At 38.6% G+C, this 26,351-nt stretch overlaps 1 protein-coding gene across 1 annotated transcript; it reads right to left on the reverse strand.

Annotated features, from left to right (window-relative positions):
• Nucleotides 1-1,905: 1,905 nt before the first annotated feature.
• On the reverse strand, nt 1,906-22,234 carry SAMD9L (sterile alpha motif domain containing 9 like). Its single transcript, XM_030307958.2, has 4 exons — nt 22,027-22,234; nt 18,562-18,759; nt 12,554-12,658; nt 1,906-7,164 (listed from the first exon to the last, which is right to left on the reverse strand). Exon 4 carries the CDS (start codon nt 7,142-7,144, stop codon nt 2,372-2,374), a length of 4,773 nt encoding a protein of 1,590 aa, XP_030163818.1. The 5' UTR covers nt 7,145-7,164; nt 12,554-12,658; nt 18,562-18,759; nt 22,027-22,234; the 3' UTR covers nt 1,906-2,371.
• Nucleotides 22,235-26,351: the final 4,117 nt, after the last annotated feature.

The following is a 26,351-nucleotide window of genomic DNA, read 5'->3' on the forward strand; positions in this document are numbered from 1 at the left end:
TAGAATGATTGTTCCTCAAGGGATTTGGTGATCCAAAGTGTCAGCATTTATCCACCCCTCATGAGATAATGGAATGTGGCTTCACAGTGCTCAGTGCAAGTCAACCATGTTTGAAGACATTCTGCCTCTCAGATCACTCACACATATTTGAGACTCAGAAATAATATTTTCTCTCAAATAAGAATGAAAAAATAAAACATTTTAAGTTATCTGAAAAAAACATCTTGGGTTATAATTTTTTTCAGCTCATATTTAACAGGGTTATGAGTAATGAACTATAGTTTTTTGGTTTTTGGTTTTGTTTTCATCTAACTGTTCAGTTCCTTGTTCTCAATGTGATAGTTTTTCAAGTATTGGGGAAATACTGGTTTTATTTAAAATCATATAAACTGATGTACTGCAGCATACCTACTTGTGAAGATGAGTATTGGAAAAGAGGTAAACAATACAGTGTGAGAACACTAATGTTGTATGATTAGGGGACAGGGCTTGAATTAGAGTATCACTGAGTTAGTAAATTCCTTTAACCAAAGACTGACAAGGAGTGACAAAGATAGCTAGTATTTAAATTAAAGAAGGCCTGGGGCACTTGGGTGGCTCAGTTGGTTAAGCATCTGACTCTCAATCTCAGCTCAGGTCTTGATATCAGGGTTGTGAGTTCAAGCCTCTACTTAAAAAAAAAAAAAAAAAAATTCAAAAAGGCCTAAGAAAACTTGGTAAAACATACCCATCTTAGATCAATAAAACATTATTCATTTGGTGATTCATAAAAATAAATAGCCTTTTGTGATTGGATAAATAAAAGCAGGTTGAGAAAAGAGAAGATCCCTAAAAAACCTTGTAGAGGAGCTGGGCCTGTGAACTCTGAGGATATTCATGGATAATAGGAATATTTAACAATTTTTCTTCCTTCTATCAGAACTTTTTTCTCTTATGTCAACCCATTAGTTAAGTGTTGCTAAATGTTGTAGCCCAGTCTTAGCTGAGCTATGAAGGTTTAAGGGTCCAGCCTATGCCCAGGGGTGTGTGGACACCTGGAAGCCCACCAAATGGACAGGTGGGCTGCAGAAAAGGGAGGCAGCAGTCTGGAGCAAGATCAGCAGCAGATGTGGCTTCTAGCAACAGGGGCATGTTTGTGGACCATGTGAGCATTCCTCAGAGATTCACAGAAATACTGGTGAAAAGAACCCTGATAGGGAATAGATCTCTAGATGACAAGAGGAATTGGTTTTGCAACCTGGAATATCTAAGTTACTAAGGAGATAGGAAGTAGATAAATAAACATGTATTTGTTAAGTATTTAATCTATATTAGCATGTGTTTTACTTTATAGGCAATGGATATCTCTTAAAATCCAAGCTCTAGAATGCTGTTCGAGGCTGTTCTGCTTGATTTAAGTCTAGGGCCAGGCTTCTAGGATTGCATTCTGGAAAGTTGGGAACACATATTGCCATGAGGAAGTCATGGCAGGGGCTCTAGGGTCAGGGAAGACTTTCTGGTGGAGTTGATTCAAACTGAGTTGTGATGGACAAATCAGAATAGTCATATGGAAAATGTTGGATGAAAATAAGGGAATATTTGATAGAGAAAATAGCGTGTATATAGCACAGGTTGAGAAGTCAAAAGAGAAAAGAGGGCAGTGAATGGAAAAAAGAAGCCAAGGGAGATGGGCTCTAAAGAACAGGTGGAGATAAGACTATGTTGACAGGAAGCAAGAATGGCCGTAGAAACAGATTTATCTGTAAATGGGAGCAAGGGGGCAAAGGGAGTTCAAGCTTGTGACTACTTTGTTTTCTGTTTTCCCCCTCCTGAAGCAAGAAGTTGGGAGAAGGGCAAGGGGTACAAGGAAGTGTGTATTTATATAGATAGGTAGAGGGGTAGGTAGAAAAGAGAACAAAATATTTACCTTCTGTACATTTTTATTGATACCAAGATGAGGTAGGTGGCACTCTGGTGTGGATCTCTGGGTCTGATTTCCAAACACAGGAGGGGCTTTTCCTTTCATATTCATCTTATTTAAGTCTCTGCTTTCACAGTGAATAAATAATTCACAATTCAGAATATTCATAAGAGTGATAGAATTAAAACAGATTTTATTGATCTATAGCCAGCTCTAATGTGACCAGTGAATACCAACAGAATATAAGTCTGAAAATGCATATTTAAAACAATGAACAGTGAACTCTGCTGTGTACCAAACTCTGTGTAGACACACTTCATGCCCTCAAAAATTATAATTCATTCAGGGAGACAAACGCAGAATCTGTGATTGCAGATAAGCCAATAATGTTATTAAAGTGCCATGGGATTAGAGAGAGGGAATAAAATCACAGAGAGAGATGAATAAACATATTAGAGTTAATATGTCTTCTTAAATTACTTCTATGTCATATGCTAGAGGGCCTTCCATGGAAAATCCTAGGTAGAAGGACACTCTTTCTATGTTTCCACCGCTTCTGAGTGGACCTGAATAAACAGGTGTTACTGGTATTTTAATTTTTTTCTCTGTTCCATATTCTATAGAGATTAGCTTGCCTTCAGCCTGACCAGTTAGACGACACAGGAGGTCTTTGACTTCTTTTTTTTTCCAAACGTCACTACTCTGCCCGAGAGAATTTATATTTTGTACTTTATTGAAGTATTGCTCTATCTCAGCCTTGTGAACAAGACTGTGGAGACCCTTCTTCTTCCCCAGATAAAAGAGTGTGCTTGCCTGCTTGGACCTGCACATGCTCCTGTACTGTCTCTTGAAGGTTCTGTTTAAGGATGAAACATACTTTTCCATTAGTTTGGAATCTTCATCTAGGTCTTGATTTTCTGGCCAGAACAGAAGGCAGGCCAAGAAATAAGGGTCTGGATATTGATGACTTAGTCCTATGACTTGCAACACTTCTCGGAGCTGTTTTTTCAGTGTGGTAAGTGGTTGAATGGATTTGGAGTGGGGTTTTAGACAATTAAGAATAATGTTGGCTAAAATGAAATTTAGTTTCTCCTTTGCCAGGTGTTTAGTTGGGTTTTGCTTCAATAGGAAAAGATATTTGTTCACTATATTTTCCATATTGGTTGCAGCGTCTTTGTGATTTGGATTAAGATATTCCAGGAGTCCAGAAAACCTATCTGCTCTCAAAGCTTCTAAACCTTTCCTGCATTTCTCTTCTTGGAGAAACTGACTCTCTTTGCCCTGTAATGGACCGAAATCCGAATGGCAGAAAAGTTCCATGTATTTCCTGAAACAACGAGCGATTTTTTTCCTTAATGAGATTTCTACTATTTCTTTTTGGGTGTTCTTCATTTTCAAAAGAACAATATAATCATCAAGGAAGTCAAAACACCTTTTCAAATCTGATTGTAAATCTTGTAAGTAGGGTGTGAACTTGCTAAGAGCCAAATAATATTCACATTTTGGATTTATGGGAGTAAGTCCCTTTCCTGATAAAAATTCTACCAGAGCTTTTTTAGATAATTCATTTTCTTTGAGGAAATAGGGAGTGAGCTGGAGAATCTGAATAGTGTAAAGACCAACTTCGATTTCACCCAAGAAACCGGCTGTATTGTATGTGTCATATTTTCTTTGCAACTTCTGTGGTGCCCAGGCCTCTGTTTCATAGCCTTTCCTCTCAGTTTGCTCTTGGGATTTTTTGAAAGCTCTTGAGGCATTTTCAGCAGCTTCCAGGAGATATGTTAGATCATTAACAGTAATCAGATCATTAACAGTAATATCCTTGGAGTTCTTCCTTTCATCCCACCACCATTTGATTTGACTTTTGTAGACTTGACCAAGTGTATCTGAGATATAGGAATTTTTAGATGCTCTCTTCTTGGCCTGATTTGCCCAATCCAGAGCAATATTAAAATTCTTTTCTTTAATGTAGAAATATCTTGCTAAGGCCTGACAAATGAATGCATTTTGTGGGAATCGAACACTCCCTGCCACCAAGACCTTTTCAATTTCTTCATTCTTTAAAGCTTCAATTAACGGGGCAAACAAAGTGTCTGTTTCATCTCCATACTCCTTGCGCTGTCTTGTAAGCAGAAGAGTTTGCACATCATGTTGAAATTTTTCTCTTCCTATTCCAGAAACATAGAATAAATTTTCATTTAAGATCTTCAATGCAATTTGACATTTAGTCAAGTTATAGCTTTCTTCTAGTTCTTTCAGACAGAAAATGGCAATCAAAGGATGAATGATGCGCACACCTGTGTATCTCCCAAAATCTGCAACTTCTGTGTTTATTAGAAGTGTAGAATAGGCTCCCATCTTATCCTCTAGGCTTTCAGGTTCCCAGGGTATACTAGTGTATATGATTCCCAAAAATATTTCACACTGTGACACTGAAATTGTAGAATCAGTAACATAAGAGTTGAGTAAAGCCAGGAAGGAGATGAGTTGTGCTTCCTTGCTGTCAACATTCTGTCCTTTAAGGATATTCTTGACTACCTTTTCTATGTACATGTCATTAAAATTGCTCTTCATGATCATGAAGGAATAAAAGTTTTCACAGTTCTTGTGTTGCTTTTCAATTTCTTCCAGTTTAGCCTCAAAAGCTCTTTGTTCCTTAGGAGAAAGTTGGTAGGTTAGTGCAACACTGTCTGCTAATTTTGCAGTCTCATCAGGATTCTGGGATCTCATGCAGTTGAGGATAATTACCAGTGTTTTTTCATATCTCAAGCCCTTCTCTGCTAAAATGGAATCGATGGCATTCTGTAGGACATAAACATTTTCCTGGTCTTCAAAATCATCCACAAGGAGAAGTACAGGAAAGTAGTCTTCATGGCTGGTTGCCTTATAGGTAATCAGTTTGGTCACTTGTTCTACAATTTCTGCAAAATCAGTTGTTTTGTTTTTTAACACAGCACATCTAAAGTTTTTCTTTAGGTCCCAGAGGACATTCATAGCTAACGTAGTACCCCCACAGCCTGGATGATGATAAAGATTGATAATTTTTGCAAATACTGGTTTAGGAGAGTCTGCCCAGCACTGTATCAGATCTTTAAGCTTTTCATAACTATCTCTTTTGACAAAAGCTGAAGAATAGTTTTCAGAAGAAAAATAGAAGTTCCACCAGGATACTTTGCCACCTCGATAAAAGTGTTCCTCTTTTGATGTCTTAAATTCTTGGAATTTAGATTTATCTTTCTCTATGTCTGTGTCTTTACACTCATTTTCACAGAGGATTTCCAGTGCAGTCAAGATATCCTCTTCCTTTTTCTCTAAGATAACGGAAGAAAATCCATGGGAAGGCAAAAATCTTCTTGATGACTGAGTCACTGGTTTTAGTTTAAGAATAGTACTGTTTATCAGTTCTAAATTTAAAGTGGAAATACTGTGGTTTGTTAATTCATCTGCCATTGTCAGTCTTGTTTGTAGCAGATCTTTCCATCGTTGATAAATCTGTGAGTTTACACAGATACACAATATATTTTCCATTCCTCTCAGAGCTTGATAGAAAGCACAGAAAGTTTCAATGAGGGGATCTCCTGGGCTTTCCACTGGAGAGAGTAATAGAAACACTACCAAAAATTTCCCTCTTGTCATTATATTTTCATCTGTGAGAAATAAAATCAACTTTCTGACTTCAGAAGCTCTTTCTCTATGCCATAAGTGTGGTTCTAGAGGCTTATGGCTCTCATTTTTCAAGTCTGATCTGCCATTGCAGAAGATCCAGCTGGGCTGCTGGTAAAGATTTAAACTAGAAATTTTCTCCCTTATGTTATTTGTCTTTTCTTCAAACTGATTTGGAAAGTGAAGATTTGCTACTCGGCTTTTTTTGTAAACTTTGGCCACCCCCTTGCTCACAGATTCAGGATCAAACTCCAACACAGCAAACCACTTCATTTCCTTTAGAAAATCTAAGTTATTTGTTTGGTTTGGATGGCATTTATTTGTTACAAGAATGTACCAGCTGTAATATGAATTATCCAGTGAGTCTCGGTTGCCTATGAGAAGTTTGATAAGCTTTTGTCCTTCACTCTCCTTCTTATTTGCCTTCACCTCATATTCTTCTTCAGCCTCTTTTCTAGATGCTGCTAGTGACTTTAAATTTTGTAAAAATGCTTTGTAAGCTATATCCCGTTGCTTAACATTGGCCAGGATATCCTTAGAGCTGGCCCCATCTCTCACAAACAGTGAAAGATCTTGGTTTGGTTTCCATGTTTCATTTTTACAGTTTTGCATCCTAATTAAGAAATACTTTTCTTCACACACAGAGTGTTTTGGAATAACATCTACTTCTATGACAAATCTGTCAGATGGTGTATTGTTCTGCAGTAGAACTTCCACAAATCTTGGTTCCCGAATGCACTTCTTGGCTTCATTGACCTCATCTTCAAAGTATTGTCTGATTGTTATATTGAAGTGGTCAATGAAGGCATCTTTACTGGTGACTTTCACACCAACAATTTGTCCATGGGGTTTGTTCTTAACTCCAAAATGGATGGTGCCATTGGTGCGTGAATTAATACAAGCTGCTGCAAATCGGAAGACTTCATTGCTAAATTTCATCTTAATGTCCTTTTCTGTGGCTGCTTCTGTATTTGTGAGGGCTTTGAACTCATGTATTGGGTCTATGAGATTGAGTGGGCCAGTTTCAGGTTGTAGAATACTATGTTCTATGTAACGTTGGCTGTTATGGAACTGATCAAAAGGATATGGCATACAAGTCAACTGTTCAGTTTCTAGCTTATCCTGATTTTGGTCTTCAGTGGTTGTTCCTCCATTTAATGCATCTTCTTTCGAAAGAATTGATTTTTGTTTTTTGGTATCTCTGATCTCTCTGAGATCATGATTAAAATTGGGTAACTCTGATTTTTCATCTTCCTTTTTTGTATGTTGTGGCTTTTTTGGGTGTTCTTGTGGGGATGGTTTTGTATGATCTAATTGTCCAGAATCCTGATTGTTACTTTCAGGGTACCTATTATTCAGTCTGTTATATGTACGTTTTATCAAAAGTGCTGGACCCCGTGGTAGCCCCATTTCTCTAAGGTCCATCTCAGTTAATTCCTGCAGGACTAATCCAGTTACTTCTTCATCGATCAGAATCTGCCCATATTTCTCATCAATCTTAAGGTCTTTGGTTACCCATTGTTTCACATGCTCTTTGGTCCAGTTGTTGGTCACTTCGGGTAGCTCTACTTTTTCACTCATTTCGAGCTTGCAGTTTTTTCCTTGGAAAAAGTAATACGATAAGCATTTTAGTATTATGCTTAACGATTGAAATTACATAGTCAATTATGTACATAATTTTACACAAACAACATATATAAAATATTGTTCAAGAATGACTCTTGGGGCGCCTGGGTGGCGCAGTCGGTTAAGCGTCCGACTTCAGCCAGGTCACGATCTCGCGGTCCGTGAGTTCGAGCCCCGCGTCGGGCTCTGGGCTGATGGCTCAGAGCCTGGAGCCTGTTTCCGATTCTGTGTCTCCCTCTCTCTCTGCCCCTCCCCCGTTCATGCTCTGTCTCTCTCTGTCCCAAAAATAAATAAACGTTGAAAAAAAAAATTAAAAAAAAGAATGACTCTTAAAACTAGTCAATACTGGGGCGCCTGGGTGGCTCAGTCAGTTCAGCGTCTGACTTCAGCTCAGGTCATGATCTCACAGTCTGTGGGTTCGAGCCCCGCGTCAGGCTCTGTGCTGACAGCTTAGAGCCTGGAGTCTGCTTCCGATCCTGTGCCTCCCTCTCTCTCTGCCCCTCCCCCACTCTCACTTTGTCTCACTCTGTCTTTCAAAAGTAAATAAATGTAAAAAAAAAAAATTAAAAAAAAAAAAACGAGTTGATACTAATGTTTTGTAGTCCCAATTAGTGCCCTTGTTTCCTAGGTGATTATAATTATTATCATTAAATGAGCAGTTGCTTCCAACTAGGGTCACATACACCTTTATCCATATAGTAATTATCCCTTTTAGGTTTAATTTGGTGAAAGTTGGGTTTTTGTAACTGTTTTTTGAATTTTTTTTTAATTTATATTTGACAGAGACAGAGTGTGAGTGGGTGAGGGGTGGAGAGAGGGAAGGGAAGTCACAGAATCTGAAGCAGGCTCCAGGCTTGGAGCTATCAGCACAGAGCCTGACGGGGGGCCAGAACCCATGAACCACAAGATCATGACCTGAGCTTAAGTTGGAAGCTCACCTGACAGCCACCTAGGTACAACAAGGGTTTTTGTAATTTAAAACCAGAATTTTAAGTAACAAGACATTGATTCCCATAGCTGAATATTGCAAATAAACTTTAAATATAAAACCAGATAAGTGGAGGTGGGTTGGGGAACAGAAAACTCCTTTCTCAACTAGGAAGATGGCCATCTTTGTTACATAGCAATGAAGCAATCAGCTACCTCATCACCTACTGTCTTTTGGAACTCAAGCTATTAGGCCACCAAGACAAAAAGAGATGTGGTAGCAAAATGTTAGGGAAGTCAGTTTGCTTGGCTAATTCTTGTGGCTCTCAGAGATACCAAAAGAATTAGCTGTATTTCAAACTGGCCTGGCCTGACTGAAATTAGATAAGAAAAATAGTATGAGTTTTTAACTTTGTTAAAACGATTTCAGCCTATGAAGCAACATTTTTCCAGATATATCTCCTGAGACAAGGGAAACAAAAGCAAAAATAAACTGTTGGGACTCCATCAAAATAAAAAGCTTCTGTACAACAAAGGAAACAATCAATAACACTAAAAAACAACCTACTGAATGGGAGGAGATATTTGCAAATTACATACCTGATAATGGGTTCATATCCAAAATATAAAGAACTTATATGGGTCATTACAAACAACAACAACAAATAATCCAATTAAAAATGGAGAGAAGACATGAATAGACATTTCGCCAAAGAAGACATACAGATGGCCAACAGACATATAAAAAGATGCTCATCATCACTTATCATCAGGGAACTACAAATAAAAACTGCAATAAGAAAGGAGAGGAAGATGGCAGCGGAGTAGGAGGACCCTAGACTCATTATGACTCATGAACACAAGTAGTTAACTATCAAATCATCCTAAATATCCCAGAAATTGACCCCAAACAGCAGAATATACATTCTCTCAAGTGCTCACAGAACATCCTCTAGAATAGGTCACATATTAGGTCACAAAATAGGCCTCAACAAATACAAAAAGATTGAACTCATACTACATACTTTTTCTGACCATGACACTATGAAACTAGAAGTCAACCACAAGATAAAAATTGGAAAGATCACAAATACATGGCAGTTAAACAACATGTTAGTAAACAATGAATGGGTCAACCAGGAAATCAAAAAAGGAATTAAAAAATACATGGAAACAAATGAAAATGAAATCTCAAACAGTCTTTGGGATGCAGCAAAAGTGGTCCTAAGAGGGAAGTATATACAATACAGGCTTACCTCAAAAGCAAGAAAAATCTCAAATAAACAGCCTAACCTTACACCTAAAGCAGCTAGAAATAGAACAATAACAACAAAAAAGCCTAAAGCTGGCAGAAGGAAGGAAATAATAAAGATTAGAGCAGAAATAAATGATATATAAACTTAAAAAACAATAGAACAGATCAATGAAAGCAGGAGCTGGTTCTTTGAAAAAAAAATAATAAAATTAATAAAATAAACCTCTAGCCAGACTTATCAAAAAGAGAAAGGACCCAAATTATTCACTATGATCAAATCGGATTTATTCCTGGGTTGCCAAGTGGTTCAATATTTGCAAATCAATCAATGTGATATGCCACCTTAATAAAATAATGGATAAGAACCATATTATCATTTCAATATATGCAAAAAAAGAGTTGACAAGCTACAACATCCATTCATGATAAAAACCTCCACAAAGTAGGTCTAGAGGGAACATACTTCAACACAATAAAGACCATATATGAAAAACCCACAGCTAATATCATCCTCAATGGGGAAAAATTGAGAGCCTTTCCTCTACAGTCAGGAACAAGATGGGGATATCCACTATCACTACTGTTATTTAACATATTACTGGAAGTCCTAGCAACAGGACTTAGACAACACAAAGAAATAAAAGGCATCCAAATCTGTAAGAAAGAAGTAAGACTTTCACTATTTGCATATGACATGATACTCTATACATAAAACCTGAAAGACTTCACCAAAAAAAAATGCTAGAACTGATAAATGAATTCAGTAGAGTTGCAGAATACAAAATCAATGTACAAAAATATGTTGCATTTCTATACAGCAATAATGAAGCCACAAGAAGAGAAAATCAATCCCATTTTTAATTGCACCAAAAACAATAAGATACCTGGGAATAAACCTAACCAAACAGGTGAAAAAAACTCTGAAGAATTTAAAGCACTAATGAAAGAAATTGAAGGTGATGCAAAAAAAAAAAAAAAAAAAAAAAAAAAGGAAAGACATTCCATGCTCATGGACTGGAAGAACAAATATTGTTAAAATGTCCATGTAACCCAAAGCAATCTACACATTTAATACAATCTCTATCAAAATACCAACAACATTTTTTCACAGAATTAGAACAAATAATCCTAAAATTTGTATGGAACTGGGGTGCCTGGTGCTCAGTTGGAAAATCTGAAATTTTCAATCTCAGTTGAAAATCCAACTCTTGATATTGGCTCAGGTCATGATCCCTAGGTTGTGGGATTGAGCCCCATGTTGGGCTCCATGCTGAGCATGGAGCCTGCTTGAGATTCATTCTGTCTCTCTGCCCCACTCCCCCAGTTGCATGCTCTTTCTCTCTAAAATTAAAAAAAAAATTTTTTTTTGTGTGTGTGGAACCACAAAAGACCTCGAATAGCCAAAGCAACCTTGAAAAAGAAAAAGCAAAGCTGGAGGCATAACAATTCTGGACTTCAAGTTATATTAGAAAGCTGTAGTAACCAAAACAGTGTGGTACTGGCACAAAAATAGATATGTAGATCAGTGGAATGGAATAGAAAACCCAGAAATAAACCTATAATTATATGGTCAATTAATCTTCAAAAAAACCCAGTAAAGAATATCCAATGGGAAAAAGTCTCTTCAACAAATGGTGTTGGTAAAACTGGACAGCCACATGCAAGAGAATGAAACTGGACCTCTTTTTGCACCAAGCAAAAATAAATTCAAAATGGATTAAATACCTAAAGGTGAAACCTGAAACCATAAAAATCCTGGAGGAAAACACATGCAGTAACTTCTTTGACATCGGCCATAGCAACTTCTTTCTATATATGCCTCCTGAGGCAAGGGAAACAAAGCAAATATAAACTATTGGGACTTCATCAAAATAAAAAGCTTCTGTATGGCAAAGGAAACGATCAACAAAACTAAAAGGCAACATATGGAATGGGAGAAGATATTTGCAAGTGACATCTTATAAAAGGTTAGTATCCAAAATCTATAAAGAGCTATATAGACTCAACACCACAAAAATGAATAATCTAATTAAAATGGGCAGAAGACATGAATAGACATTTTTCCAAAGAAGACGTTCCAGATGGCCAACAGACATATGAAAAGATGCTCAACATCATTGATAATCAGGAGATACAAATCAAAACTGCAATGAGATTTCCCCTCACACCTGTCAGAATGGCTAAAATTAACAACACAAGAAACAATAGGTATTGGTGAGCATGTGGAGACACAGGAACCATCTTGCACTATTGGTGGGAATGCAAATTGGTGCAGCCACTCTGGATTACAGTATGGATGTTTCTCAAAAAGTTAAAAATAGAATTACTCTACAATCCAGCAATTGCACTACTAGGTATTTACTCAAAGAATACAAAAATACTAATTCAAAGGAATATATGTACCTCAATATTTATAGCAGCTTTATCTACAATAGCCAAACTATGGAAACAGCTCAAGTATATATCAAATGATGAATGGATAAAGAAGTGGTAAATATACAATGAAATATTACTCAGCCATAAAAAAATGAAATCTTTCCATTTGTAACAATGTGGATGGAGCTAGGGAGTATTATGCTAAGCTAAATAAGTCAGTCAGAGAAAGACAAATACCATATGATTTCACTTTGCCTTCAGTCTGCAGGACATACCTAGTCCTGAGCCAATTAGCAGAACTATGAGCTACTGGCACAATGAACATTATAAACATATTTCATGTGATCGATTCCATTCACTTTACAGTGTAGATCCAAGAGGTCTTTGAGGTTCCATAAGAATTAGTGCACATATCGCAACCAGAAATAAATATCATTTGTTTATTCACTTGACAAATTTTTATTGAGCACCTGTTAGGCATCATGCTCAAGAAAAATAGTGCTAACCAAAACAGATGTGAAGTTTTTTCATAGTACTTATAATCCAATGGAGCAAATTTAAAAAAGAAAAAAAAAGCCACACACATACATTCAAAACAGTTTATAATAATAAATTGTGATCGTGCTTTGTGTAAGACTCAATAACGGGCAAAGGACTGGGATCTGTGAGGAGGGGAGGAATGTCACTATGAGGAAAGTGGGGACATTGGACAGGTGAAGTTAAAGTGGGGCTTCTGGAGTAGGGTGGGAGGCAGGTAGAGGGAACAAGTCTGGGGGGCAGAGTGAAGGGAGTAAGGCATAGTCTACCTGGTAGGACTTCCAAAGTCCTATCTACAGGGTCCAAGGAGATGGGTGTGGTGGTGCTCCACAGTGGGCTGTCCGTGCTCCTGCTCCCAGATCCAGGTACTGGGTCTGCCAAAGAGAATTCCAGAGCAAAGGGAATTACTGACCAGGAGATGACTCCACACACCCCAGAGCCTGGATCCTCCTGCTTCCTCTGCAGAGGTCCTAAGTGCCATTTCAGATAAGCTGAAGGGAGGGGTCCTGCCTTACCTGTTTACAAGCACTATATGCGGAATAGTAGAAGCAGTTATTAGTAAACATAATCCTAATGAAAGATTTTTTGAGGTCACTTTGGAGAAAAGTTTGAATAAAAAATGACTACTGTATTATTTTTAAATTTTTAAACTTTTATTTTTGAGAGGTGGGGGAGGGAGGGGCAGAGAGAGAGGGAGACAGAGGATCTAAAGCGGGCTCTGTGCTGTCAGCAGACAACCTTATGAGGGGCCCAAACTAATGCACCACGAGATCATGACCTGAGCTGAAGTCGACGTTTAACCAAACTTGCTTTTTTATATATTTTAATATATTTTGACCTCCTTTTGTAGGTAGCTGAAGGGAAGAGGCACTCATGCCCTCAGACACTTCCTGTCACAATTTTTGGTGGCTCAAATGATCCTTCAATACACTTTTTCCCTCTTGACTGCCTCTTGTCTAATGATCTTGACCTCCCCCCAACTCCAGTCTTAACAGTCACATCATTGACCTTATGATAACTGTTATGGGTTGAATTATGACCACCTCCCTCAAAAAACCTATGTGTTTGTGATAGGTGAAAGGAAAGGGCATCACTTATGTCAAGAGGTTTTAAAATGGAGCCATTAACCTTATCAGGGAAATACAAATCAAAACCACACTCAGGTATCACCTCACGCCAGTCAGAGTGGCCAAAATGAACAAATCAGGAGACTATAGATGCTGGAGAGGATGTGGAGAAACGGGAACCCTCTTGCACTGTTGGTGGGAATGCAAATTGGTGCAGCCGCTCTGGAAAGCAGTGTGGAGGTTCCTCAGAAAATTAAAAATAGACCTACCCTATGACCCAGCAATAGCACTGCTAGGAATTTATCCAAGGGATACAGGAGTACTGATGCATAGGGGCACTTGTACCCCAATGTTCATAGCAGCACTCTCAACAATAGCCAAATTATGGAAAGAGCCTAAATGTCCATCAACTGATGAATGGATAAAGAAATTGTGGTATATATACACAATGGAGTACTATGTGGCAATGAGAAAAAATGAAATATGGCCCTTTGTAGCAACGTGGATGGAACTGGAGAGTGTAATGCTAAGTGAAATAAGCCATACAGAGAAAGACAGATACCATATGGTTTCACTCTTATGTGGATCCTGAGAAACTTAACAGGAACCCATGGGGGAGGGGAAGGAAAAAAAAAAAAAAGAGGTTAGAGTGGGAGAGAGCCAAAGCATAAGAGACTGTTAAAAACTGAGAACAAACTGAGGGTTGATGGGGGGTGGGAGGGAGGGGAGGGTGGGTGATGGGTATTGAGGAGGGCACCTTTTGGGATGAGCACTGGGTGTTGTATGGAAACCAATTTGTCAATAAATTTCATAAAAAAAATAAAATAAAATAAAATAAAATGGAGCCATTAAGGAGATGGGCCATATACATGCCCTCACTGGAGGAACCATGAACTTTTAAACCTGGCCCAATCAAAAGTATTGCAAGGACTTAGCCCAAATTTTCTACTTGCTAGGAAGAGGTTTTACTTAGTGATAGCCTTAGCAATCAGTTATATTCAGTCAAGATTAGCTTTCTGCCACCAAAAAACAATAAAAAATTCTTTTTTAACATTAAAAAAATTTTTTGTAATGTTTATTTTTGAGAGAGAGAGAGAGAAACAGTGTGACTGGGGAGAGGCAGAGAGAGAGGGAGACACAGAATCCGAAGAAGGCTCCGGTCTCTGAGCTGTCAGCACAGAGCCAAACGTGGGGCTTGAACTCAAGAACTACAAGATCATGATCTGGGCCGCAGTTGGACGCTTAACCGACTGAGCCACTCAGGTGCCCCTTTAAAAATTTTTTTAATGTTTATTTGTTTTTGAGAGACAGAGAGAGACAGAGCATGAGTAGGGGAGGGACAAAGAGAGTGGGAGACACAGAATCTGAAGCAGGTACCAGGCTCCAAGCTGTCAGCACAGAGTCTGACGCAGGGCTCGAACCCAGAAACTGTAGATCATGATCTGAGCTGAACTCAGACACTTAACCGACTGAGATCCCCAGTCAAAAATCCTTAGTAAGCAACATTATGAATATGAGCATTCCCTTTTTGCCTTAAAACCCCCTGACTTTTGCTTAGTGGGACACTATGTGGGTTGCTACCTAAATCTGTGTATCCCAAAGTACATATTCTTTGGTCCCAAATAGACACTCTTGCTTAATTATTACCTCCTGACAAGTTTAGGTTGATGTGACAAAGTCCTAGCCCCACTACCTTGGAATGCAGCCCTTTTGGACATAGGATCATTGCCGATGTTTACAGGAAGCCATTAGAGTGGGCCCTAATTCAGTATAACTGGTATCTTTATAGGAAGGGGAAATTCAGACACAGAGGCACACACACACATGGAGAACACCACGTGCAGAAGAAGGCAGGGATAGGGGTGATCTGTGAGCCAAGGAATGCCAGAGATTGCCAGCAAACCACCAGAAGCTAGAAGAAGAGCAAGGAACATATTCCAGTTTACAGCCCTCTGCGGGAAACAATCTCACCAACATCTTGATCTTGAAGACTTCCAGCCTCCAGAACTGTGAGATAATACATTTCTGTGGTTTAAGCCACTCACTTTGTGGTACTTTGTTACAGCAACCCTAGCCAACTAATAGAATCACTAATGGCTACAAGCCTTCCAGCATCTCAGATTCAAATACCTCCCTCCTGCATCTCCTCACTGCTTCTCCCTTGTAACTAGCTTGATTTTCTTTGTTCATTCATTGTAATCACTTGCTCTGTCCTCCCTCCTCTTGTACTCTGTCTGTGTCAACTCGGTGGAACATGGCTGGACATGACCCTCCATAACCTGCCTGGTCTCACATTACAGTCATGACCACTGTCCTCCAGCAGACTGTTAAATGCTCTGAGCTACCATCCTGTTTCCCTGCTATATTCACTCTCTCACTGTCTTAAATGGCTATTTCACACATTCACACAAATCTCCAACACCTCCTCACCATTGTCACTTTGTGCTATAACCCTGCTTCCTATTGCAACTAGGAAACTGAAACAATCAGAAGAGAGCTTCCTTGAGCTCCTAAAACCACATCTACCACTGTACTGCTTCTTGACTTCTCTTCTGTTACTAAGTCCATACATTCTATTTTAGTTTCTGTTCTTTGAACAGACTGTCTATAACTCCCTGCTCTAGAGAGGAGACCCACGCATCTCTGGGCATCTCTTCTGGAGATGCTCTTGTCATTCTCCACAGATGTGCTCTGTCCAGGTCTGTGGCAATATCTTCTTTTAGTCAGAGTCCTTTCTCACCTTCTCCTCTGGGTACCCCAGATATTACAAGGAAAAGCTCTAGATTTTCTCTTCTGATATAGCCAGTGAGTATACCAATCCCACTAGACTCCAGCACTCTACAAGGAGTGTGTGTCTGTGTATAATGTGGGGATGTGGAAGGGCTGGTCTTTGGGCCACCTGCCAGGGAGACATTTTCTCCTTTATTGTTTGAATTCTGCTGGAAATTACAGGGAGATGGGAGCACTCTCCTCAAATTGGAAGTGCATCTGTCCTCCCCAAATCTGTTTTTAATCTGTACTTTATCTCACAGGTTCCCCACTGTTCAAAGATGAAGACCCTTTATAACAGTAAAAACTTTCTCAGCTGCCCACTACTATGATAAGAGCTGAGACGATTCATAATGATTTGAAGTTACTATATATTTGGTAATGCTTTCACATAAATTTTGCACTCTGTCAATTATACAAGCATCTTATATAGTCTATGATCCATATTTGGATCATTTATTTAATTCAAGATGGCCATGATTTGGGCAAAATGCTTTAATAATGCTTTGGTATAACTCTTTGGCTCAGTGTATTATTCAACCTTGTTTTGGGTGATGATTCCTTAACATTTATGTAGAACTTTGACATATTTTACTGTTCTGAGGCTGACAAAGTCATTTCATGAACATTATCTGATTAGATTCATGTCCTGGAGTGTTGGCATATTTTTTAAATATGAGGGACCTTTATGTATAACAAGAAGTTACATAGTATAAATAAAGGGGAGGGGTTGTGATCAGGAAAACAATGTCATGATTAATTATGTCTCCTCTCAGCCAACCTGTTTTCATTGTATAGGAGCATGGGACAGAACCAGTGCTGTCTTGGTTGTTGTTTGCTTTTGTTCTGCTTCTTCAAAAGAAAAGCATGTAAAACCTTAAGGTCTGAAATGGATAAAGGTGTTGTTCTGCTTGGAACTGGGGAGAAGACCTCTACCTTATCTCCTTTATTATGTTATGGGAAGTTTTTGAACCCCAGAGTTCTCCTTATGAGTACTCAATTCAGGACCCCTTCCTTCCTTCCTTCTTTCCTTCCTTTCTTTTCTTTTCTTTCTTTCTTTCTTTCTTTCTTTCTTTCTTTCTTTCTTTCTTTCTCTTTCTTTCTTTCTTTCTTTCTTCTAGAGAGAGGGAGAGAGAGAAAGGAAGGAGAGAATCCCAAGCAGGCTCTGCACCATCAGCAGAGAGCCTGACACGGGGCTTGATCTCACAAACTGTGAGACATGACCTGAACTGAATGAAATCAAGAGTTAGACACTTAACCAACTGAGCCAACCAGGCGCCCTCAGGACCCATTTCTTAAGGACTTTTATTTTCTCGCTTTGGGGTTGATCAGGAAGGATCAAACCAAACAGCTTTTAGGGCAAGCAGTGGTGCCCACCCCTGCCTCCAGGAAGCTGGGTCTCAGCAGCCCACAAGTATCTTTGCCTCTTGTAAAGAATGCTCACAATTGGAGATCAGCAAGCCTACTGTTCTTCAGAAATGAAACTGATGGAGGGAAATTTGGTTGGTTATATTTTCTGGAAGTGCACGTTAAAATGATGTATTTCCAAGTTGGTTATATTTTCTGGAAGTGCACGTTAAAATGATGTATTTCCTCCCATAGTCTTTGTACAAGCTAGTTGTAAAGGAAAGTCTTAAATAAAATGATTAGAGGTGCCTGGCTGGTTCAGTCAGAAGAACATACAAGTCTCGATCTTGGGTTTGTGAGTTCAAGCCCCATTTTGGGTGTAGAGATTACGTAAATAAATAAATGTTTTAAAAAATAAAATAATTAGACTTCGGTGGGTCTAATCTTTAACTTTGATATCATCTTGAGTTATACAGGACAGGGTTTGACATAGCTGCACATGGCTATAATTTTCTACACAGGTTGCTATGCTTCAATTCCTGATCCTCTGATCAACATTTTACTTAGGTCTTTCTAGACTCATCTCTGGCGACTTCCACTTTCAGAAACACTCTGCATCATGGTGGTTGGAAGGTTTCTTTCTTAAAGAATTCTTCAGGGGCACCTGGGTGGCTCAGTCGGTTAAGTGTCCGACTTTGGCTCAGGTCATGATCTCACAGTTTGTGAGTTTGAGCCTTGCGTTGCGCTCTGTGCTGACAGCTCAGAGCCCGGAGCCTGCTTCAGATTCTGTGTCGCCCTCTCTCTTTGTCCCTCCGCTGCTCATGCTCTGTCTTTCTCTGTCTCTCAAAAATAAATAAGTGTTAAAATTTTTTTTAAGAATTCTGCAGCCAGTGCAAGTTACATCTAGCGACACATACATGTTACAAACAGGAATATTTCTCATTCCTTTAAAATTGTTTCATTAGAAATAGCTCATGTGCACTTGAAAATATATTCATTTTCAAAGTTCTACTCTATGTTTTAGACTTAGTTTTTAAAGACAGCTTTTTAAAGAAATTTGATGAAACAGGTATCTTTAATGATTAGAAACTCACCGAGACTTTTCTGAAAACTTCCTTTTTATATCAGCAAGTTGAAATAACTCTTTGTGAGGTTCTTTGATCTCAAGCTATTAGATTAGTTGTCTTTTCTTGAAAATTTGCAAGAGTCATGTCCTGGAAAGCATCTGTGAGGAAATACAGATGTAGGCAGAACAGATCTGGTCCTTTTCCAGTTTGCCTTTTGTTGAGAATCTGTTACATCAAAAAACAAAATGATATCACAGAAAATTAAAATGGAATTGATTGGATTGTTGCTTAGGAACTCTATGAGACAGATTTTCCCCCTAACTTCCTATTGTGAAAAGTCAAACATGTACAAGATTTGAAAGAATAATGAAAAGAACATCCTCCACCAAGATGGCATCACCCCTGTATTTAAATACTTTTAATAAATTAAACAAACATCCAAAAATTTGTTGCAGGCATTCTCTTCCCCTTCTGCCACATTCCACATTCAATGTGGTGCAAATCCTGTAGGTTGTCTCTCTAAAACACATCTGGCATCTACACCACTACCAACCCGTCCAAGCCCCCACCTCTCTCCTGGATGTCAGGAGCAGCTCCCTCACTTGTTTCACCCTTGCTCTTATTGATCCTGCTGGAGACTTCTCAAAATAGCAGCCAGAGTGACCCTGTTCAAATGTAAATCGCATGCTAATATTCTGTTCAGTCCCTCCAGTGGCTTACCATTTGACTCAGAGTGAAAGCTGAGCCCTTTATTATAAACTATAAGGCCTCACATGACCTGGCACCCTGTTACCCTTCTGATATTAAATCTTATTTTCATTTCCCTTTCTAAAGCTGGTCCAGCCCCTTCTTGTTTCTTGCAGGAAGAACCTACTTCTGCTTCTGGCATTGTCCTTGCTTCCTCTCTGTGGGATGCCCTCAGATACCTGCAGGGCTCACTCCTTCCCTTTGCTTACGTCTTTCATCACATGTCACCTTCTTACTGAGGCATGGGTGGCCAGCCTGCTGAAAACTTTATTCCATTTCCAGTATTTCCTGTTCTTCTCTGTTATTTTTTTCCCTTAAATATATATACTTAGGATTTATCACAATAAAGTATTCCACATACTCCTACCTATTTATCTTGTTTCTTTTTCTGTCCCACCCATTATTTCTGTGTACTTCATGAGGATCAGGAGTTTTTACATATATTTACTATTTTACAGTGCTTAGCACAGAGTAGCTTTTAACAAAAAATTTGTTGAATGAATAACATTTTCTCAGAGTAGTTTAAAGTAATAAATTTTTGACAACTCTTGAATTAGCTATGTCTGTGGGTCAAAGGACCAAAGGACTGCTCATTTCACTAGGGCAGTTCTTTCACTGGGCTTGAATCTCACACAGAAATCTAGACATTCTTACTGGGCTGTTCGTTAGGGCCAGAAGTTCTAGCTTCAATCACCTGGTCACAAAGAAGGAAAAGGAAATTTTGTCAAAAGGAAAGGAAAGTTAATAAGTATGTTTTCTCCTTCAGTCCTTCTAGGTACCCTAGTTTCATAATATCCTGTATCATTTCTGCTGTGTCACTCACAGTTTCCAAATAAGGTCATTTCTCATACTGGACTAGGTCTCTCTCTCTCTCTCTCTTTCTTCCGGGTCCTCAGTGTCAGAGCCTCAGCACCTCTGCTGTTCTCATCTGCTGCCTCTGCTCTGGAAAGCTGATCTCCTCGTGAGGGACTTACCCCCTTCCCACAGACACACCCTGCTCAGATCTGCTGCAAAACTTCTCTTAGCCAGAGTTCTCTTTCAGTAATTTAACCGTCCACCCTGTCTCTGGATATCCCAAAGACTGAGAGGACAGACTCAAGGTTTCTCTTTTGTTTTAGCCAGTGATTATAGCAATTCCACCAAGGCCCAACATTCTAAAGTTTGTTATTTTTTAAATTTTTCGTAATCTCTACACGCAATGTGGGGCTTGAACTCACGACCCCAAGATCAAGAGTCACATGTTCTTCTGTGAGCCAGCCAGGCACCCCTTTTAATTTTTTTAACTTTATTTAAACAATATTTTTTAAGGCACAACATTTTAGGAATGAGGCAGCACATCAGAAATTTCCCTCTGCAGTATATCCCTTCTTCTTACAGCTTTTATGCCTCTATACAGCCAGCAACTCACTGTGTGCTGTGTCCAGTGCTGCAAGGGTAACTTTGTGCCACCTAAGAGGTGGCAGCTTTCTCTTCCTTCAGATTCTGCCAGTAGATACCAGGGAGATAGAAACACTGTTCTCAGATAAGGTCACAGACATTTATTCCCCAAATCTGGAGTCTTTCCTTTTGTTATATGGAAAAATCGGCAATACCTTGTCTTAATATGATACACTAAACTCTTTACTAATATCTTGGACCTATTATAATGTCAAAAGGTTCTCAACCTCCCTCTCCTCTCATGACAGCAGTTGTGAACATATAATGATTTGAACTTACTATATTCAATAATGCTTTTAAAATAGTTTGTACCTTATCAGTTATAAGAGAATCTGCATATATATTGTTGGAGCTAAGCAAAGATCAAAATGACTGGTGTGGACAAATTTTGAGATTGACTTGACATAACTCTGGCTTCCTGGGGGCCCTCATCTTCCTGTTTTGAAACAATTGTGAATACAAATCTTATCAGTAATACCATTAATTATTAACAAAGGAGCTACAGGATGCCATCCTCCAGCAACTGCTCCAGTTTTCTCTCTTTAGGTGTTGAACAAGAAATGCCAAATCATCAGAGTGCATAGGGTCAAGCACTGGTGCCCACCCACCCTCATCTCAGGGGCGTCCTCAGAGCATCCCAGATATCTATGCCCCAAGCAGTCCTGTTCCGTAGGACTCAGAGCTAATCATCAGGGAGAGGCTCGGCAGGATTCTGATGCTAGTCTGGGAGGGCTACACATCTCCCCCTGCTGGTCTGAAGAAACGAAACCATACACAACACAAGTTAAGTTTCATTTCCTGGTTAAGTTTCCATTTTCAGTTTTTAACTAGATTGCTGTAAAAAAAAAAATGAATGTGAAGGGACTTCTTACAAAGAAAAATAGTCTTTGGAGAGAGTTATCTTTGATTAAATGTAAAGCTTCTAATAACATCTTAAGTTTCGGGAGACAGAATTTTACACAGTTTCACATGACCACGGGTTCCTTTACAAACTTTAACGTTTACATTCCTGAACTTTGCATTGTTTTTCTGTTGTCTTTCCTACTGCCCTGTGGGACCATAAGGTTCTCACCACTACAAGTACACTTAACGATACATTTCTTTCTAGAAGAGCATTCACAAAGTTAGCCTCAGTTAAATATGTTGCTACATATTTAATCTATTGATATTTCTAATTACTTTCAACATTTTTACAAGCAATCATTTATGTATAAACACAAGTATTTATATAAAAAGTACAGCTGGGATTTTAAAAAATAGCCACACCATCGGCAGAAAATTTAAAGGTTTACTGATTCTGTAACTTACCAGGATTTTCCTGAAAACTTCTTTTTATATTGAAAAGTTGAAGCTGTTGATTTCAACCTTTGTTTTCTTAATCCTTTCCTAGTGGGCAGGAAAAATAAGATTGTAAGATCCTTTTAGAAATCCAAACAATGAACTTGTGGAGTTCTCTGGTCTCCCAATAAGCCGACTCCTCTGACCCTGTGTGAGATCAGCAGTGAAGAAGCAGAATGAGGAAGTTAGAAATGCAGTCAGTTTCAGTTTTGCTCAGGAATGGTTTATTTGGACTTGGAAGGATGTAAAATATCAAAGTTAACACCTCATAAAATTATCAAAAAAATTTGAACCATTGCTTAGAAACTATTCATCAGACAGTATTTTAAGTCATAAGAGTTCAGAAATTGTGGTGGTGGGGACCCTGTGGAAAAAACATATAAATACAGAAGAAAACATTAAAATCTCAATGTGATTTAAGTGCCTGTTATGGGATGAAGTGTGCTCCTCCAAAATTCATATGTTGAAGTCCTAACCCTCAGTACCTCAGAACGTGACTGTATTTGGAGATAAGGTCTTTAAAAAAGTTTATTTATTTATTTTGAGAAATAGAGCAAGACAGTGCAAGCAGGGAAAGGGCAGAGAGAGAGGGAGAGAGAGAATCCCAAGCAGGCTCTATGCCCAGCACATATCCTGACACAGGGCGTGGTCCCATGACCCTGAGATCATGACCTGAGCCAAAACCAAGAGTCAGATACCTAACTGACTGAGCCACCCAGGTGCCCTGAGATAGAGTCTTTAAAGAGATATTTAAGTTAAAAAGAGGTCACTAGGGTGGGCTCTTATCTAACATGACTGGTGTCCTTGTAAGAAGAGATTAGGATATAGACACACACACACACACACACACACACACACACACACACACACAGAAAAGACTACATGAAGATGCAGGGAGAAGACAGGCATCTATAAGCCATAGTGTTTCCCAAAGTTGTCACACCAGTTTACACTCCTATTAGTAGTGTTAGTAAGAGTTCTCCTTATTCTACATCCTTGCTAACTCTTGGTATTATGAGACTTTTTTTTAATGTTTATTTATTTTTGAGAGAGAGAGAGAGAGAGACAGAGTGTGAGTGGGGGAAGGGCAGAGACAGAGGGAGACACAGAATCCAAAGCAGGCTCCAGACTCTGAGCTGTCAGCACAGAGCTTGACACCGTGCTTGAACTCACGAACTGTGAGATCATGACCTGAGCCAAAGTCAGACACTTAACCAACTGAGCCACCTAGGTGCCCCTAGAGACTTTCTAATTTTTGTCATTCAAGACCATGTGAAATCCTATCTTGCTGTGGTTGTAATTTCCATTCCCTTACTATTAGTGAGGTTGAAAATTTTTACGATGGTGCAAAAGTGATATGCATTCAGTAGAAGCCATACTTCAAATTTTGAAATATTTTTCATAGGTTTAGGGCTATTTATGCTTCCTCTTCTGTGAAATTCCTGTTCACGTTTTTTGTACATTTTTCTATCAAATTAGTCGTGTTTTTCTTATTTGTTTTAGGATGCTTTACTATATCAATTCATACTAGAAAGTTTCCAGTTAAAGAAAATACTAGAAAATACTAGAAAATTTCCTGCTAAGACTCTTTTGTGAAAAATTTCAAAACACTTGGTACCAAGATGTTTATACAAAGATATTTGCTGAAGCATGTTGATAATATCAAAGAAAAATTGGCAGTACCCTAACTGACTATAAATAGGAATTGGTAATATAGTCATATAAATGAAATACAGCCATTAAAATTTTTTTAAAACAGAATGATTTCCAGAATCCAAGGGAAATAATTCAGGAGTAGGATAGGGTATATTGTACACTCCTGTTTGTGTAAAAAAATTTTTTAAGTATGTAACAGTATATAAACATAGACTCTGCATACACACATGTTAAGCTGGTATAGGCATAAAAACTTTTGAAAGTTAGCAGGAAATTATATCATTACATCTGAGAAAAGAGACTGGGGCTAGGGATAAGAAGAAATTTACTTTTAACTATATTTCTTTCTGTTCTTTTTTTTCCATGTCATCTATTACTTTTATTTATATTTTATTTATTTATGAAAAATTTGGACTTATTAGAATGTATGATATAGATATACACGTGTAGGAAGAGTGAGAAGTCTTGGATCATTCTGAAATTTTTAAATTTGAGAAACAGGTCGAACGGTGGCCCAACAAATCAAGGATGGGAATACAGGAAAAACATGTTGAGGGGTCAGGATTATGAGTTAAGATTATTTTAAACTTGTGTCAATTGTCCTGTCTGTTGCTTCTTTTATATGTAATATTCTCCAGTGAAAAATTTATCATTGAGCTCATCTTTTCATAGCAGCAAAAACAGAATGGCAACTAGGGCCTGTTGTTTGTTTAAGAGATCACAGTGTGTTCTGGGAAGAAGATGAATGAGCAACCCAAAACTATGATAACTATGACAAGTATAACCAGGCTTACATAATCCAAAAGATTAACAGCTGGAGAGCAGATGTCAGTTACCATTTAGATAATTATGTTCCTATAGCCAGTTTTGAGGTCTAAGCCAACTTGCTCTTCATAAAGTCCCTGCAGTGCTATAACAAATAAATATGATAAATATTTCCTCAGTTCTTCCCCACAGGGACATGCACTCATTTACTTGAATGTACAGTGAAGAAAGAGGATTACCTAGACCTCTTGAGGATTGTTGGATATAAGTTCTGAGATGACACTAATGCCAAGGATCCAAAATGCCACTGTGGTCCTCTGGTTAGAGTGGGGCTCATGGAGGAAACAAATAATAGAGTCATGGCACAAGTCCATCTTACAGGTAGATCCAATGCATTTGCAAACTCACACTGGTTACTTCTCCAGTCCAAGAGTACACAACTGTGACAAAGATTCTTACCAGCTCACAAAACTCTTACATTGGTTTCATGACCTATCAAACAAGTGTCATTACAGTAGAGTGGACCAAATAAAAGCTCCTAAAGTTGCCCATACATCCTCCTGCCAAGACAGTGAATAAGGAAGCAACATGTTATCCTGAGGAGAGTTGCAAAGATTAGCACTCCTATCAAAAACATAGCAAAAGAGTGAGTAGTGGGCCTCATTTCTCCATTCAAATCTTTTATATGACCCTTGCAAAAGTAGATAAATCAAGCATATGGTGGTGGACTATCATAAGCCCAACTAAATGGTAGTCCCAACCATAGCTGCTTTGCCAGATTTGGTATCTCTACTGCAACTGATCAACACAAACTCTGGGACTTGATATGCAGCTATTGATCTGGTTAATGTATTACTTTCAATCTCTGTCAGTAATTGCAGTCAAAAACAACTTGCATTTAAACTGGAAGGAGAACAATACATATCCATGCAGTTGCTCTGGATTACAGTAAGTCTCTTAATGTAGTTTTAATATGGTCTGCAAGAATCTGGATCATGTGGCTATTTCATAAAACATATTTGTCCACTATGTTGGTAATATCACGCAAATTAGACTTTCTGTATGGGAAATAGCAAATACTCTGGATTCCTTAGTAAGACAAATACATGCCAGAAGGTGAAAGATGCACCACACAAATTCAGGGCCTTGTTATATCAACAAAGTTCTTAGGGATTATATGGTCTACAGAGGGTAGAGGAAGAAGAAGTTCTGTAGAAGATCCAGAGTGTGGTGTAAGCTGCTCTGCTATTCAGGCATGTGGCCCAACAGATTCCATGATGCTAGAGCTATCCATTGTGGATAAAAATCCTTCATAGAGCCCCTAGAAAGGCCTAATATGAGAGACACATTGCAGATTCTCCAGGGTTGTGGACTAGTAGCAGGACTTTTGTAGCAGAGAACTACTTGATGTTTGAAAAAGATCTGTGGAAGAGACTGAGTGCCTGACCACTGGACATTGAATGATTATGTGACCAGAGTTTCACAACGCAAGATAAATACTATCAGATCCAATGAGTCATGCAGTCAAGCTCGTAAAATAGCATTCTGTCAAATGATAGAATAGTACATTTAGATCATATCTGAGGAGGTTCAGAGGTCAAGAGTAATTACAGAAACAGGTGTATTAATATCTGAGACAGGCCCAGAATTCAACTCATCTATCTCAATTGCACTGTTGCCTCTTCCTCAAATTATCTATATGACATCATGGGTGATTCTTCATGACAACTGAGAGAAAAGGTAGAAAATGAGGCTCAGTTCACAAATGAGTCAGCTCAGCATATTGGTGCTAATCAAAAATGGACTGTTACTAACCTACAGCTACACTCAACAGTAACCTTGACAAAAAATAATAAAGAAATCCTTTCAGTGGA

This window comes from Lynx canadensis, chromosome A2, assembly GCF_007474595.2.
Source record: "Lynx canadensis isolate LIC74 chromosome A2, mLynCan4.pri.v2, whole genome shotgun sequence".
NCBI lineage: Eukaryota > Metazoa > Chordata > Mammalia > Carnivora > Felidae > Lynx > Lynx canadensis.

Coding starts and splice junctions, on each gene's coding strand:
- SAMD9L (XM_030307958.2), bottom strand. CDS start 7,144: ATGAGTGAAAAAGTAGAGCTACCCGAAGTGACCAACAACTGGACCAAA.